The sequence below is a fragment of the Eublepharis macularius genome, chromosome 4, assembly GCF_028583425.1.
Source record: "Eublepharis macularius isolate TG4126 chromosome 4, MPM_Emac_v1.0, whole genome shotgun sequence".
Taxonomy (NCBI): domain Eukaryota; kingdom Metazoa; phylum Chordata; class Lepidosauria; order Squamata; family Eublepharidae; genus Eublepharis; species Eublepharis macularius.
The window spans coordinates 61,432,377-61,448,036 of NC_072793.1; the positions used below are offsets into that span (position 1 = coordinate 61,432,377).

General features: G+C 44.4%; 1 protein-coding gene across 2 annotated transcripts in view; it reads right to left on the reverse strand.

Moving 5' to 3' along the window:
• Positions 1–8,143: 8,143 nt before the first annotated feature.
• The window catches only part of NEURL1B (neuralized E3 ubiquitin protein ligase 1B), a 232,461-nt gene continuing 224,944 nt past the window's right edge, over positions 8,144–15,660 (reverse strand). For both annotated transcript variants that reach the window (XM_054977267.1, XM_054977268.1), the window contains exons 4-5: positions 15,400–15,525; positions 8,144–13,001 (exon numbers count right to left, since the gene is read on the reverse strand). In XM_054977267.1, coding sequence (XP_054833242.1) covers positions 12,757–13,001; positions 15,400–15,525 — 371 coding nt within the window. In that variant the 3' untranslated portion in view covers positions 8,144–12,756. The remainder of the gene's footprint in view (positions 13,002–15,399; positions 15,526–15,660) is intronic.

The following is a 15,660-nucleotide window of genomic DNA, read 5'->3' on the forward strand; positions in this document are numbered from 1 at the left end:
TGCCAAAGCTGTATTTTTCTTGGATGTATTTTAACTGGGAGGGATCGGAACAGAAACAGAAACTTAGGGAGAATAAGAGATTTAACCAGTGAGATCTTATCAAACCATGAGTAACTTTGTTTTTTCCATTTAGAAAAAAGGATCAGCACAGATTTTAAAAGTTCATCGAAATTTACCCGAACAACATCATTCAAGCGTACAGGGATATAAACTCCTAGATACCTCATCTTCTTAGTAACCCATTTGAATGTAAATCGTGTTCGTAACCTAGTTACTGAACTAAGGGTTAGATTCATGGGAAACAACTTCACAACTCTGAGTTGCTGTATGGTAGAATTTCTGTCACACTGTAAAAAAAATGCCCTTTAGCCCAACTGTGCTCAGACCAATTTTGGTCATTACCATCTTGGGCCCATATTGCAAGACAAAAGCTTCTTCTCATAGTGAACTAAGGTCATGGGAATGATGCTACTACTGTCAAACTTGGGTGATACCTTGTTCCTACTGTACTAGTACATGAAAGATGGATGCCATAGCCCAGGACATGGAAATAACGCCTTGGCACAGCCACCAACATAACCATGTCTTTGATTTGAATGGCTAGATGGAGCCAACATATCTTACTTTACTCAAGGCCCAGTCAAACTCACATTTCTGATCACTCAGATTCCAAACCAACCTTACCACTGGCTTCTGTCCCAATGGAAAGGCATGGAGACAGTACTGCACCACACCCAGAATTCCCAGTAGTTCTGATAAAGAGACAGTTTCTGGCAGCAGCTTGAACCTTGAACTCTTAAAACAATTAGACTGAAGTGAAAACGCAAGCACTGTTTCCAGACAGGAGCCCGTTTGTAGAGAGATAGCTATTTGGGTATTTTTGTTTGCATCCAGATAATTCCGGGAGTTGCCTCGGAAGGGGTTATAGATACATACTTCCATTGTTTCTCTTTGCTGATTTGGCATGATTCCATCCTCTGTTCTCCAGAACCTAGTAGAGTTGTTTTAATTCTGCAAGGCACTTTCTTCCTTTGCCTCATTTTGGCACAAATTTTTCATAGGTATCCTTATCACTTGAGTAACATCACACAGATGTCCATATGCTCTGCTATCCTATTTGCATAATCAGTTACTTTTTTCAAGTGAAAGACTTGTCTAATCAGAACAGCTGTGCAGATTGGCCTCCGTGTATCACATTTCAGGTGATTTGGGGGAAATGTCCATGCCTTTCTCGGCAAGTGGAAGATGCTGCTGGAGGAAATGGTTTTGAACAGAATATTCATCTGGACATCGTGTTGTCATATCTGAGGAAACAACTGAGCTTTAAAGAGCATATGTTGGTTGTGTACTGGCTTCATCAAAATAAGGACACCCAGATTTGGGCCACCTGAATGTTCAGTAGTACCCACAGTTGGATGGATACATAATGAAGTAAGACATTGTTTCTTAAACGGTGTGCCAGGGAACCTTGGGCTTTGTTAATAAGAGGCTTGGTAACAGCAGACACGCAGTCTGAAAAACAGTTTGTCTACTCCTTCCTCCACTTCCAGAATTGCTGAAATGAATGCAAGAGAAGGCTTTTCTTTTGCACCCATAGGCACACAGGAGTGTGGTATCTTTCTTTGAGCAGCATGATTTCTGCCAAGAGGGGTCACTGAAGACTGAATAGGTAACTCAGAGCTGAGCATGCTGAACCAGTTCATGGAAAGTTGCTTAAATCCTGTTAGTATAGTCAACAGCATCCAAGTAGCATAACTGTACAGGATATGAGTTATGCTCACTTGTTTCTTTTCATCTCACTACTATAAACTTTGGAGGAGAGTACTCTTCTCATAGGAGTTCTCTTTCCTGATAGCCTCTAAAGCATATCCCCATTCCCTGCTTTTGCCTCTCCTTCCCCCCACCAGTCTTTCTCCCTCTCCCTTTTACTTTCTCTCTCTCCCACGCCTACTGTCACTCTTCTCTCTTCTTTCCCCACCCATCACTTTCATTTTCTCTCCTTCCCAACCCATCTCACTTACTTGGACCCTGCCTGCTAGCATAGACATTGCTCTCCCCTTCACACAGCTGCACTAGGAGGGATATGATGGGCACCATGGTGGGAGGTGGGGTCAGGTCCTGTCGCAGGGGCAGCTCCTCCTCTGGTGGCATGGGATGTAATGATTCCTCCTCCCTTCTGTACTGGGAGCTCCTCCTCCCCTGCTCACAGGACCACTGCCTCTGACGCTGGTGAGGAGATGCAGCAATGGCAGGGCTCATAGCAGCAGTGGTTTCTCATCCCTTGGGAGTGTCACCACTACCACCACCACTACCACTTCAATGGCTGTTTAGGAAAGACAGCAATGGCAGGGTTTGCCCCCCCCCCCCTCCGTATTGCTGCTCTGCCACCTCAGAACTGCTGAGAGCACGTGGGGCTGGTAGCAGCAGCCATTCTGCACAAGTGCAGAAAGGTTTGTTTCAGGGAGGGGGGGGGTTCCCTCCATTTTGGGAACGTTTTTATATTTTTCTGCAAACTTAGAATTGGGGGCAAGTTTGTGGGGAAAATTGTCCTCTCCATCTGGCCCCAATGGAGCCAGGTTAAGAGTTAGATATCTTGATATCTACGGTCATCTCTAGGCTAGATTACTGTAACTCGCTGTACGCGGGGCTGCCCTTGAGCCTGACCCAGAGATTATAGCTGGTACAAAATGCAGCGGCGTGTGTTATTACGAGAGTGGCAAATAAGGGTGCATATAACACCATTCTTACGCGAGCTGCATTGGTTGCCAGTGGAGTACTGGATCAGATTCAAGATTCTGGTATTGACCTATAAGACCCTGTGCGGACTGGGACCAGTGTATCTACAGGACCGTCTCTCCCCATATATTCCCTGGAGGACACTCCAATCGGGACAAACAGCCGTTGGTGGTCCCTGGCCCCAAGGAGGCCCTCCTAGCCTTGACTAGAGCCAGGGCCTTTTCGGCCCTGGCTCCCACCTGGTGGAATGCTCTGGCTGCTATAATCAAGGCTCGGCAGGACCTACTATCCTTTCACTGGGCCTGCAAGACAGTTGTTTCGCCAGGCATATGGCTGAGGCTGGGCCTCCACTGGCCTGAAAAAAGGTTATAAAATCTTAACCCTCCCTGTGAAGGCTGTCCACCATCCTGTTTTAAATGTGTGTTAATACACTGTTGTTTTAATGTAGATGAATTTTTATTGAATTTTAATATGTTGTTTTCCGCCCTGAGCCCACTCATGGGGAGGGCAGAATAGAAATATGAAATAAATAAATAAGTAAGCAAATAAATAAATAAATAAATAGGCTCCCATCCCCTACATTTTGCTGCAAATCACTTTTTCCTTGTGGAATTCACTTTTTCCTTGTGGAACTCACTCTGCAGACTGCATTTCTAGTGAATAGGATCAGGAGAGCCCCGATGGATCAGACCAGCGGTCCATCTAGGCCAGCATTCTGTCTCACACAGTGACCAATTAGTTACTATATGGAAGGCCAATGACAGGGTGCAGAAGCTGAAGTTTAGGTTTTTTGGGCGATTGGGATGTTGGTACCACTTGAGAAGACAAAATATACCTCCCACAAGACTGTGATTGTATGCTGTTTCTTTATATTGTGCAAAATTCATGTAGGAACTTGCTACCACAAGAAGATATGATGATGGCCACTTCCTAGGCAAATTTGTAGTGACAGATCACTAGTTAATAGCTACGGCGACTAACTGGAATGCCTGTACTCAGAGGCAATAGACAACTCTAACTGAATAGCGGTTGCTGGAGAGCAACACTACAAGAGCATGGTTGGCTTCATGTCCTGCTTCTGCATGTCCAGAGACCTATGGGTAAAGATGTTCATCCTGTACACAGCAAGCGCGAACGCCCGACTTACCGGGCGTGTAGTTTGCTGCCACGGGGGGAAGAGGAGGGCTGGCGCAGCCGTTGCCCTGCTGGCCGGCCCAGCATGCCTCGGGCCGGCCAGCAGCCAGTAAATTCAAACGCTGGGCGGCCAACCAGGGGGCCGCCCAGCCCGCTGCAGGGGCGGGGCCTCTGCCGGACTTGGGGGAAGCAGTCTTCCCTCAGGTCCGGCAGAGCGGCATAAATACCGGCCACCGACCCCTCGCCCCTGCATTCGGGTTCGGCAGCGACATCCCACCCTCCGCGCCCCTTTTGTTATGGTTTTGCTGCTGTTGGTTTATTAATACTGTTTGGTGGGGGTCATTGGATCGGATCTCTTTTCGGGGATCAGGGCTCACCCTGGTTCCCGGGAAGGGGATCCCCTTATGGGATCTTGGGAGTGAGGACGGAGGTGCATGCCCAGCTCGGGGGCTGTCAGGGCAGACTCACTCCCAGGTGGCAGGGGGGATCATGCAGGGGTGTACACCCAGATGATCTCCCCGCTGAATGCCACTCCTGGAGGCTCCCCCTCAGCACGGGTCTGAGGGGGGGAGGGGTCATCGGCTGGCAGGCGGGTCAGCCGATGCTTTCTGGGATCCGATCCTCATGACTGCCAATGCTCCTGTTTGCTGTTTTGTCAATAAAGTTTGGCCATTTTTTCCTCCGCGTGTTCGTGTCTGGGGTAGTTCTTGCCGCGCTGCTGCCCTCCGCGAAACCCTTAGCAATAGGCTGCAAATCCTGCTTGAACTGTCTTGGCTAGCTGGCCCCTTCCCTGATCAAAAAGGGCTGTTTGTATGTTCTTTTGGGATTAGACTTTTGGTTAATTGCATGTTTTCAGGGACCTCTTTACCATCAATGCTTAGTGGGGTTCCTCTGGAACAGAAAGTATGAACTAGAGTATACTAAATGTTGTCTTGTGGCTGTGCATTGTACGGGAAGATTAGTAGCAGCAAGAAATCTTGCCTGTTAATAGTGTTCTCCTTGTTACAGAACCCCTCATAAGTTTCCAAGGGCCCTTAGAGTTCCCCAGAAGATTGAAACCCACTTTTCCAATAAACCAAAGCCTACAGTGGCTGGCATTTAACAGGCCTCGTGTACAGGTGGAGTGTGCATGATGCAGCAACCTTGCTGCCGTAAGCTGGTTGTTCCTGGTAAGACCTTTGAAGAGCCCCCATATCTGCCCACCTGCGTTTATTGATAGAAGAGGGGGTGCAGATGCTATAAATAAAAATACAGGGTAAGAACTGCTTAGTAGTTTACTGGTAATTTGCTCCATGGATGTTATTTAAATGTTGCCATCCATAGCCAGAGGTATGTCTGAAGCAAGAGCAGTGGTGGCTAGTGCTACCTGTATTTGATATATGCAGCATTCAAAGACACCAACCTCTCAAGGGTCTACCACAAGGAATTAAGTGTTGTTTTTTTAAAAAAGGATATCCTGTTCAGCTGAACTCTGTTTAGTCAGCAAATGCACCAAATAATGTAAACTGTTGAGGTTAGAGTTGTTGCGGTAGTTAGAAGAATTCTGGCCCAATGGTCAGTGCCCAGTTACTGGAACAGCCGAGTCAAGAGCTGTGGGAATTTTCTCTAATACCTGTAACATAGAGGCAGTGAGAGAGCACTTGGGGCAAGCTTACAAAAAGCATACATCAACCTATGTGCAATGAAAGAGACATGACAACCAGGCTTCCAAGCAGGACTGGAGGTATTGCCTAGCAACAACCTATGGGCAGTCAAGGGACTATAGAGCTAAGCTACACGAGATGAATGATGTGAGGAGGAGCACGTGAAAGGAGTCGCAATGTTAGCTGGGAAGCTGAGTTTTAAAAGAGATTGGAAGGCTTTGTCAATTTCTCCTCTCTACAGAGCCAGGGAGATTTGCTCAAGAGGGTTTGTTAATTTCCTCTTTGCCAAGGCTCTGTCCCTTTCACTTCTCCTTCTAGGAGGCAAATAGAAAATTAACAAACCCTCTGAGCAGTGATCTCCCTGGCTCTGTAGAGAGGGGAAATTGACAAAGCTTTTCAATCTCTTTTAAATATCGGCTTCCCAGCTAACATTGCAACTCCCTTCACATGTGCATCCTAGTGTAATTCGTCTCTTGTAGCTTAGCTCTAGGACTCCTGCCAGTGTCAGAGAGGCTGAACCTCCATGCAGCCTTTAAAAATTATCATGTCCTATTAATTAAACACAAATTCTACTGCAGTTTAACTGCCTTTCATAGTGATATTGTTAAATAGGTCAGCTGTCGTGTTTCACAGAGCAAAAGAGGCTCTGGAGGAGGTGATGAGTGGGTATCAACTTTAAGATGCTTTTCAGCATTGTGCAGAAAGAGTTATCAAATAGCCAAGTTGAAAATGTGACCAAAGCATATCTTAGATGTTCAAAGAGTAAAAAAGTAACACAAGCCCAGCACAGGAACTTTTGGAAGGTTTAAAAAAGGGCAAAGTGGCCCACTCTACACTTACTGGGCTAGGTTATGCTGATGATGTAAAAACTTCCAAAATTCATAGAACTATTCAGCAGGCAAAATGGAAAGATCATCTTAAGCAGATACAGAGAATAACTGGCAAACACAGCAACTTGTTAGCAATCAGTTTCCCTCTATTTTAAAATGTGATAAAAGTTCCTATTCTATCGGTTATTGTGTCAATAATTTAAACATTTGACACGGGCCTTTTCAGAACCGATGGCTAATGTGCTAGATTAATGTTTTGGGTAAAGTAAGATGATGGATACCGTGAACATACTAATTTGATCTCTCCTGAGAAGGCCTTAAGCTTCCTGCTTCTTCCTCTCTTTCCTCTGACTGGAGATGCTGCATTGGAATAGATTCCCCGTAAGTAACTGGGGGGTGAGGCAGGGGAGGGGTCACAAAACGTACAAGATGCTCCGGAGCCCAGACTTACCTACGGGTATTCAGTTGAGGAAGAAAATTGCTAATGCTTACCGTAACTTCCAAGTCTATTGCTGACAAACTTGGCTCTCTCTTTGTGTCCTGGGCTCTTCCTACCTCCTTTCTATGCATGGAAGAGAGGAATAAGCCTGTCCCAGGGTATCTTGTAGTGTTTCTGAATATAAGGGTGTTCCAGGACCTCAGCCTTTGTTAGATTAGCAAAAATGGGAAGGAGGAGCTGAGCAATCCAAGGGCAGCATTGTGATCATTAACAGATACAGCTGGGAAGCAGGGAGTTCTCTTAAGTACGCCAACAGACATAGCACAGTGGGTTTTTTTTAAAGAGGTCTGCTTTAGGTGTCTGCCAATGTGTTTGCTTTAACACAGTATATTCATATCAGTGTTCCCTAAACAGCCTTTTGTTTGTAGCAGGGGAACACAAAACTAAAGCAGACGCTAGCTTGTCCTTTAGACCCCTAAAATTATGTACGGGAAGCAAACATAGGTCGCTGTGTGTGGTACTGTCACTAAATAGCTGTGTACATGCTGTGGAAGGTCCCAGATTTGATCAATGAACCATTCTGTGCCTGAGACCCCGGAGAGTAGTTGCCAGTCAGAGAATACGGAATTAGATGGATCAAAGGCCCACTGCCATATAAGGCGAGTTTAGGTTTATCCACGTCCAATGCCTTCCACCACAGAAACACAGCATATTCTTCAGGGTGCCGAGAATAGTCAATTCTTTGTAAAAGGATTGTCTCCACTTAGGCTGTCTTCACAAGTCAAGCCTTAAGCAAGGGCAGTGATGGAGAGACACCACTTCTCCCAAACAGGACAGAGACCACATTCACATGGCAAACTTAAAGAGACTTGGGTGCTGTGCAGTTCAGATGAGTTTAACTTTGCTGCCTTAAACCACATGAAAAGATTGAGAGAACTGCTTTGAGGCAGAAGTTCATTATATTCTGTTTAAGTAGCATTTGAAGGGACAATTGTGATCCATTTTTGTTTTTTACCCTTTCTCTACCCAGTGGTCTTAATCGTAGACCACCAGCTCTGCATTGTACATGCTGGGTTCTTCTTACCACATGTAACACTCTTCACGGCTGAGCTCTGTATCAAATTCCTGGTCAAGAGAAGCAAGAAGGCCCAAGCTACAGCCCCAAGGAAACTACAGACTGTCTGCTGCTGCTGCTGCTTCATTGTGAGCAAACTGCACAGACCCCCTCAAAGGCTCTACTTTGCCCTTTTCCTCTTTAGACGAGATGAAAGATATACTAGCCAACATTGTATTTGTTTCATAAACAGGTAAAATTTTATATTAATTGAAAACAGACCAATTTTTTTAAAAAATACACACATACACAAACACAATCCAGATCACAATGCCAGAGCGTATTAACATGTAGAGAAGTGCAACCTTCCCTCCCCAAATAATCTTGCTGTGACAGCCTATTTCTGAGAGATTAAAATCTGGTCTAGTTCAGAGTGTGACATACAGATCACAGTCGTAAACCAGAAAAATATCAAGAAGTTTTAGAAAGCTTGAAATTTTAAAAAGCTTTTATACAAAGAGGAAATGGGGAGGCGAGTGCCAGCAAAATATCAATGAAAACATACTTTCACTCCAATATCAAAAAAGCAGAATTCTTGGTGAACACATACAATTCTATAAAACTACCAACCACTGGTGTTAGGTTCTTTTTTTCCTCCATTTTAAAGTAGCATTAAAAAGGATAAAAAGTGCACATACACCCTTATAAGGCACAAACAGATCATCTGAACAGAATTTTGTTTGTAAAAAAAGCAATAACAAGTACTAACAAATTACTAAGTAGCCTCTACTACCTAAAAATTGTCTGTCAAAAAGTTTGAAAATTCCTTGTGAGATAAGAATAAGTAGAGTTGCATGTCCGATAATGCGTCTCTCCAAAACTACATTGAGTCTTAACCTAGCCAAAGAAAGCCGCCTGAACTTCTTAGATGCTGCTCCTCTCCTACTGGGAATTCTGTACCAGATGTACCCTATGTTCTGTTTGAATCCATGGCCTATTTCATACCATCTTAGTCCTGTAATTTTTTAAAAAATAAGTTAACCCAATTGTAATGGCAGCCACTAAAACAAGAATACAGTTCTGAGTTTATTGAAGAAACTAGTTCTAGACCAGAGGAACAGAAAGAATGCTCAGTTAAGTTTTGACAGAACAGAACCAAACTGACAGTTCTGAAAAAAGGAATCAACATGAGACGTCCACCCCAAAGTAATGCAAAGTGATAGTAGCAGAATGGAGGTAATAATCAACACCCGGGGGGGGGGGCACTACTTATTAAACTGCCATGCTGGGGCAGCTCAGCAAACATGTAAATCTGTTCACTTCTTTCTGTCAAGCTTCTCTATGACCTTTACTGAGACCAGCCCGTATCAGCTGTTGCAGAGATTCAAATTCACTATGATTTATAGCCATCTTGTGGCCTACTAGCATGCTAGGCATGCAGGCTGAAACTGAGATATTAGGGAAATACTCTTGTCAAGTTCTGTGGCACCAGGTGCTCTGATCATACTATGAGAAACCACCCGAGACATACTGAGCAAAGGAGCCTCCGACTGCACTATGCAACACAAATCTGAGGGCAACTGTTTCCATGGCTGATAGCACATGGTCAATGGATTCTATGTAGCCGGTTTGACCTAGAAAGTTTCATGACTGGGTAAAAATCTTTGGTTCGTACAATCAGGGTTATAAAGTGCCAGCTACCGCTATCGTGATAGCATGGTGTCATGAAATCCTATCTCAGGTTAGCTTTCGTGCAACAATCCTCTTTCTCTGTGACGTTCTCTCTGGCTTTTTAACAGAGATTATGCAATGGACTGACCAAGAAGGGCACACAGCAGTTGCATCCATCACCTTAGCTTGCATACATATTAGCAGGCACATGGTCCATGCCCACCAGAAGCAGGCAGCAAAAGCTTATTGTAGTGCTGAAGGAAGATAAAGTGTGTGTGTGTGTGTGTGTGTGAAGGTGGGGTAGGGCAGAGGATTCCACAGTCAACTTGCTGCAAACAGCCAGAAGCTTTGAAGATGCGTTTCTTCACAATCACTCCTCAAAAAGTAATCACGACGAGAGGGTCCTGATGCCAGTTTTGCATTGAAATTACAATTGAAGCGGAAACTGACACTTTCCTGGATTTGGGGGGATATTTTAGCTGTCTGCTGCAGCCACCAGCATTCATCTGCCTACAAGGCACCTGCATCCGATGTGGCCAGACAGTCGCCCATGTTGACTAACTTTGCTGTGGTGCTAGCGTCACTGTCCTCTACTCTTCCGTAGTGGAACGAGGGTATTTGGAAGTATTGCGAAATTACAGGTGTATATCATGCAGTAATGCTTTACCTGATACCACCCGGGAGCTGAAAAGTAAAAAGCGTTTCCTCTTGCCCCAGGATATTCACTACATTGCAAATAAACTTGGAAGGAGAAGCATTTTTTGTCTTTATTAATGCCACTGGATTATCTTTCCTTACAGAATGCGTGACTGTAACCAAATACAGTTTTAGGCCACAGGAACGGCACTCCCGGCATCTGACCGCTTCCAGTGCAGCCCGTGAGCAAGACAAGTATTCTGGCAAAGCCATTTTGTCAGAAACTTAAGTTTTGTTTTTAAAATCAAAGCCTGCACTGTGAGCAAGAATGATGTCTATTAGGCATAAATGTCTATTAGGCATGATTTCTCCAGCTTTGTTAGGCAAATGCCCATGGGAAATCGAAAATACACTTTGGTAAGTATGGTATTTTTAGGGACAAACTGATTTAGTTCCCTTGATGCCATGCAGAGCAAAATAAACATCCTTGGCTACCTAAAGATTCCCATGTCAGGTCCTTGATGGACAAAGTTCGCACTGATTTTCATCTTCTTTATGAACTATAAATCCCTGCAGGATGTCACTACAAGAGGAAAGAAGGGACCCCCCCTGCCACCTCGCTGACAGAGGAAGCACAACGGCTCAAACTATATGCGCTATGCTAAAACTGTGAGAAAAGCCCAAGCAGCCGGGTGTTGAGCTCAGGTGAAGCCCCAGTACTGCCGTGAAGGGGAAACCAGGATCTTTCCCCTTGTGCCGTATGGAAAAAGTTATGGTGGAATGCTGAGCTGCTGCTTCAGTACCGCAGGTCACAGGATGAGACCATAAATCAGCTTACATCAAAGATTTCAGCTTTAGACTGCATCTGTTTTACAGTGGAATGCAACACTGCTATCAAGGTAGGAACAGCTGGCATATTTTAGTCTAAGTCATTAGCATTTCTTCTTGGTAGCTTGTTGCTGCGTAGAAAAAGACAGGTTGTCCAACAGTAGGGATTAGTGAAGGAATGGTCACAGTCCTGTGCACTGCCAAATGATTCTAAAACAACATGCCTGAGTAAGAAAAGACATTCTGTGACTGGGGAAAAGCATTTTTGTTGTTGTTGTCCCTAAGCTGCAATGCATATTTCACATTCAACTGGGGCTGCAGCAGTTCAGAGCTGGCTACCATCACAACCAAAATTCATTTACCTTTCAAGCCCAGCATCTAATAATAGCTCGCAAATTCTTCTTAAGCAAACAATGCCTTTTCATTTCAACAAGATGCCTCTATTGTGGAATAAAAGACAACTTCCTGGAGAGGAAGAAATGAGAGATCCCACATTGCTGCATACTTTGCTGACAAAACCTCTGGGAAGGAATGGAGGAAAACATCAATCACCTGTTGTTGACAAAGCACAAATAAGGAGATTCTGGAAGACTGAAATGCTGAATTCTTAATCACCCTCCCTCATAGCAGTCTTGTCAACCTCCAGATGCTTAGGTATGACTAGTCCTGGTATACTCAGATGTTAGAGTCAGAGTTCCTCCTGTGCACGTGGAAGCTGACAACTTCCCATAAATCACTCTCTCCATCAAGATGTGCCTAGCAGCTGTGAATCACAACAGCTAGAAGTTTTAACTTGTGCCCTCCAGAAGAGGAAAAAGCAGGGGGGTGGGGGTTGTACTCATAACGTTCTGCCTTTCTCTTACACAAGACAAGACTGATTACGCAGTCTGTGTATATCTCTTCTAGCCTCCATTTTACTACCATCACTGGCCGTGCAAGTGTTTTGCTCTTGGCTTTGCAAAAACCTCTAAAAGACACGGGCACTAATGGTAAATGAGTGGACCACATCAGACAATGAGACTCAATGCAACAACATTTATTAACTTCGTCTCTTTCTTAATTGGCTTCAAAGTGCAGTTTCTCTTAACTGTCTGGGGGCAGGTTAGCAAAGTAGACCCTAACCTACTTATTCCTCCTACTCCCACTGGTGATCCAGGAATGGAAAACAATGCCTTGAAATGAGCAAGCTCCATCCAATGTTCCCTAATTCCTCCCTACTCTGTTGGGACAGAAGACCTATTCCTCCTTGACCTTTGCAGAGAACGTTTGGTGAATACAATCTCAGCCCCCACAAACACATACTTGAAAGTGCCTAGGGTGCTACCTAATTTCCTTACAGGCTTCTTGATTATGGTGGGGAAAGGGCACCCAGAATTTGAAACTCAATCAAAGAACTGATTTCTTCAATACCTTTCATGAAATGGATAGCCAGGTATTTTAATAAGAACCTTTGCCCAAGACAACCTTCCTTTCCTGTTGGAATCGACACAGCACAGGTATTTACATCTTGCTGTTTCGATCCACTAGAGCAGCATCTTTATAAACCTCTTCCCACCCTGCAGCTGTCCCTTCAGTCTCAACAAGGACCAGAGTGTTTCCCATTTCACATAATTATCCCTGATTTGTTTCTCAATGGTCAAAACATGGAAATACAGACAAAAGAGCCACTCAGTAACCACTGACCAGCACAATAACCCATAAGCAGGGACACTAAGGTGTGGCGATTGCTAACAATATTCTTTCTCCTGCCCCTCACCGTTCACATCCCTAAGGGGTGGGGTGAGGTTAAGGGCGGTAGATTTTAATGATGTCTTTGATGACCCGTCGGCAGATTGGGCAACAAGCATTGAGCTGCTTCTTCAGCTTAAGACCACAGGTGTTGCAGAGGCACATGTGTCCGCACGTGTAGATCACCACATCCACCTCGTTGTCAAAGCAAACGGTGCACTCCCCATTCTTACTGCTTGAGGGCTCTGGCGGTGGGAACACAGGAGAGACTGGAGGGCTCAGAGGAGAACTTGGAGCAGTCACTACAAGTAACAGAGAAGATAAAAGCCTTGATCAGAACGGCTCTCTCTTCATTTCGGGCTTGAAAAAGACAAATAGTTTCTTCCAGAGAGCTAAAGCGACCTAGACGCAGGGATTGCTGCGCACAGTGTGCAAACGCACCCCATGCTTGCTTCCAGCAAACAACTTTTTGTAATGTGACAAAACCCTGTTTGACTAGAAATGACTGCAGGACAAAAGCAATTAGGGCTGCAGGGATTTAGTTGATTAACTGTTTAAGAACATTTTGATTGACTAAAAAGTGTCCTCGATTCTATCAGGCAATAGATTTTGAAACACTTCTCTTTATTTTTAATACAAATAATTATTTCTAGTAATAGTAATAGTAATAATAATAGTAATAACAACTGTGCTTATATATTACTCTTCTAGACAGATTAGTGCCTAACCCAGAATGGTAAACAAGTTAGTGTTATTATTATCCCCACAATACAGCTGGGGAGCTGGGGCTGAGAGGAGTGGCTTACCCAAAGCCACCTACTGAGCTCATGGCAGTAGTGGGATCCGAACCAGTAGAGTTCGGATCCCACAGTAGAGTGCTGATTTGCAGCCGAACCACTTAACCACTGTGCTACAGCAGCTCATGAGTATGATCACTTATTTTGGCAGTAGCGGGATTTGAACCAGTGGAGTGCTAATTTGCAGCCGAACCATTTAACCAGTGTGCTACTGCAGCCCTTCTCTTATGTAGAAGATTGATATGCCACCTCTCCAGGAAAACTGTCCAAGGCATCTCACAACACAAAACAAGTAAAAACAGTTCAAAAGTAAAACAATACACCTACTTACAAAAACCTACAGATGGTAAGTGCCACCTCAGAACAGGCATTCATTGAGAGAGAAGGGAGCATTGCCTTTTGCTAGAAGTGTGCCTATTGATAATAACGGACATCTTCTAAAAGTGAAGAAGTATGCATTCCCTTCAGATCTACTTTCCCCCTCTGATTAATTTATGTAGATATAAATGACTAAAATTCATATGATTACTCAAATTTCTTTAATCAGGTGACAGGCATAAAAGCAATGGGTCAGAACAGACTAGGATTTTTGCTGGTGGAAAAGAAGGGAGGGGATTAGGGACCAATATGAATAAAAGCCATGTAGAAAGGCTGTTGTAGTAAGAAAGGGCATTAGATGAGACGGTGTGAAAAAGCTGACTGGATCCAACCCAATATATATGTATAACATGAGTAGGAATACTCGTTCTATGCTTTTAAAAAGGATTGTGCCTAATGCATTTCATATTTTAACTACACCAGTTGACATACAGTAGATTTTTACAAGCCAGACTGTGCTCAATGATGATCATATTGTGACCAATGGAAATGGACCCTGTGTGATTATTTACCCTAACAACAGCTATAACATGAACCAATGCCCCCCCCCCCCCCGCATTATTCTGCCACCATCAAGAGCAGTCATGCCAAATTCAACCACCTCAGGTATAGGAAACCAAATGCAGGTGTGGAACTGTCCCCTGCCAAGTGTCAGAATGTCATGATATCCAAAACTACATGTTATGGCCATACATACAAAATGGGTACACGTATTCTATCTCCCTATCTCCTTCCAAATCTTTTATATTGATCTTTGATGAAAAATGGATGAAGCAGCTGCCGGGATGCTTTAACGCCTTAATTCTACCTCCTGAGACCAAAGCACCAGCATATGCATTTTTATGCAATATGAGAGGAGGCAACTGGACTGCATGAGCACTGTCTGGGAACACCTTTGCCTGCTGGAGGATCTGGACCTTCACTAGTTTATCTGTCCCATTTCTATCCCCACTCCTACCCATTCACGCCCCCCTCCCTTTTTAAGGACCAGAATCTGTTCATGAAATCACTGCTCTCTCACAGTCTGGGAAGTTATAAATAATATGGTTTATAAAAGGGATAGCTGTATGTAAAGTGGCCCTTGGAAGTTCCGGTGCAACCCCCCCACCCCTACACCTCCTTCCTCACCCAGAATACATTAGCAGGCAATTTCAATGGACCAAGATAGGGTGAGGTGTAGCAAACTGGAGTTTCTACCCTCACCTATATATATTGTTAAGCCCTTTTTACTGCTCCAGGCTTCAGTTTCCTCTTCTGGCCATGAAAAAGCTCTTCTCCTTTATGACCCTCTTTATGACCTTATCACCTATTTGCATTACAGGCAGCATTGTATTTAACAGTAGCCTTAGGAAATCTAGGCACTCCTCTCACCATAGAAGAGTCCGTTGAGGCTTTGCACAGACTGTGCAAATAGCAACAACTCTACTTTTAGATCAGACAAGCCTCAACCTGTAAGATTTGGTTTACATATAAGCCGAGTTACCATATATATCTCAGTGGCAAGAGATCACACAGGGTACCTTACCTAGGGACGACTCAGAAGCGGAGGAGGATCTGTTCACGCTGAAAGCCATGTCTGAATCGCTGTCATACTGGGAGCCTCCAGGGGATCCTGAGGGGGAGACAGTCACAGGGCTGGACAGCACAGTGCCTGAGAATGCAACATACAGATTCAGTCAGCATTAGGGGGGGGGGCAGGCATCTCACTGAATTTTAAGTTACTCTAGAACAACAGAATTCATTTAATCTCTTCTTTACCAGAAGATTTTGAGTTCCCATGTCCATA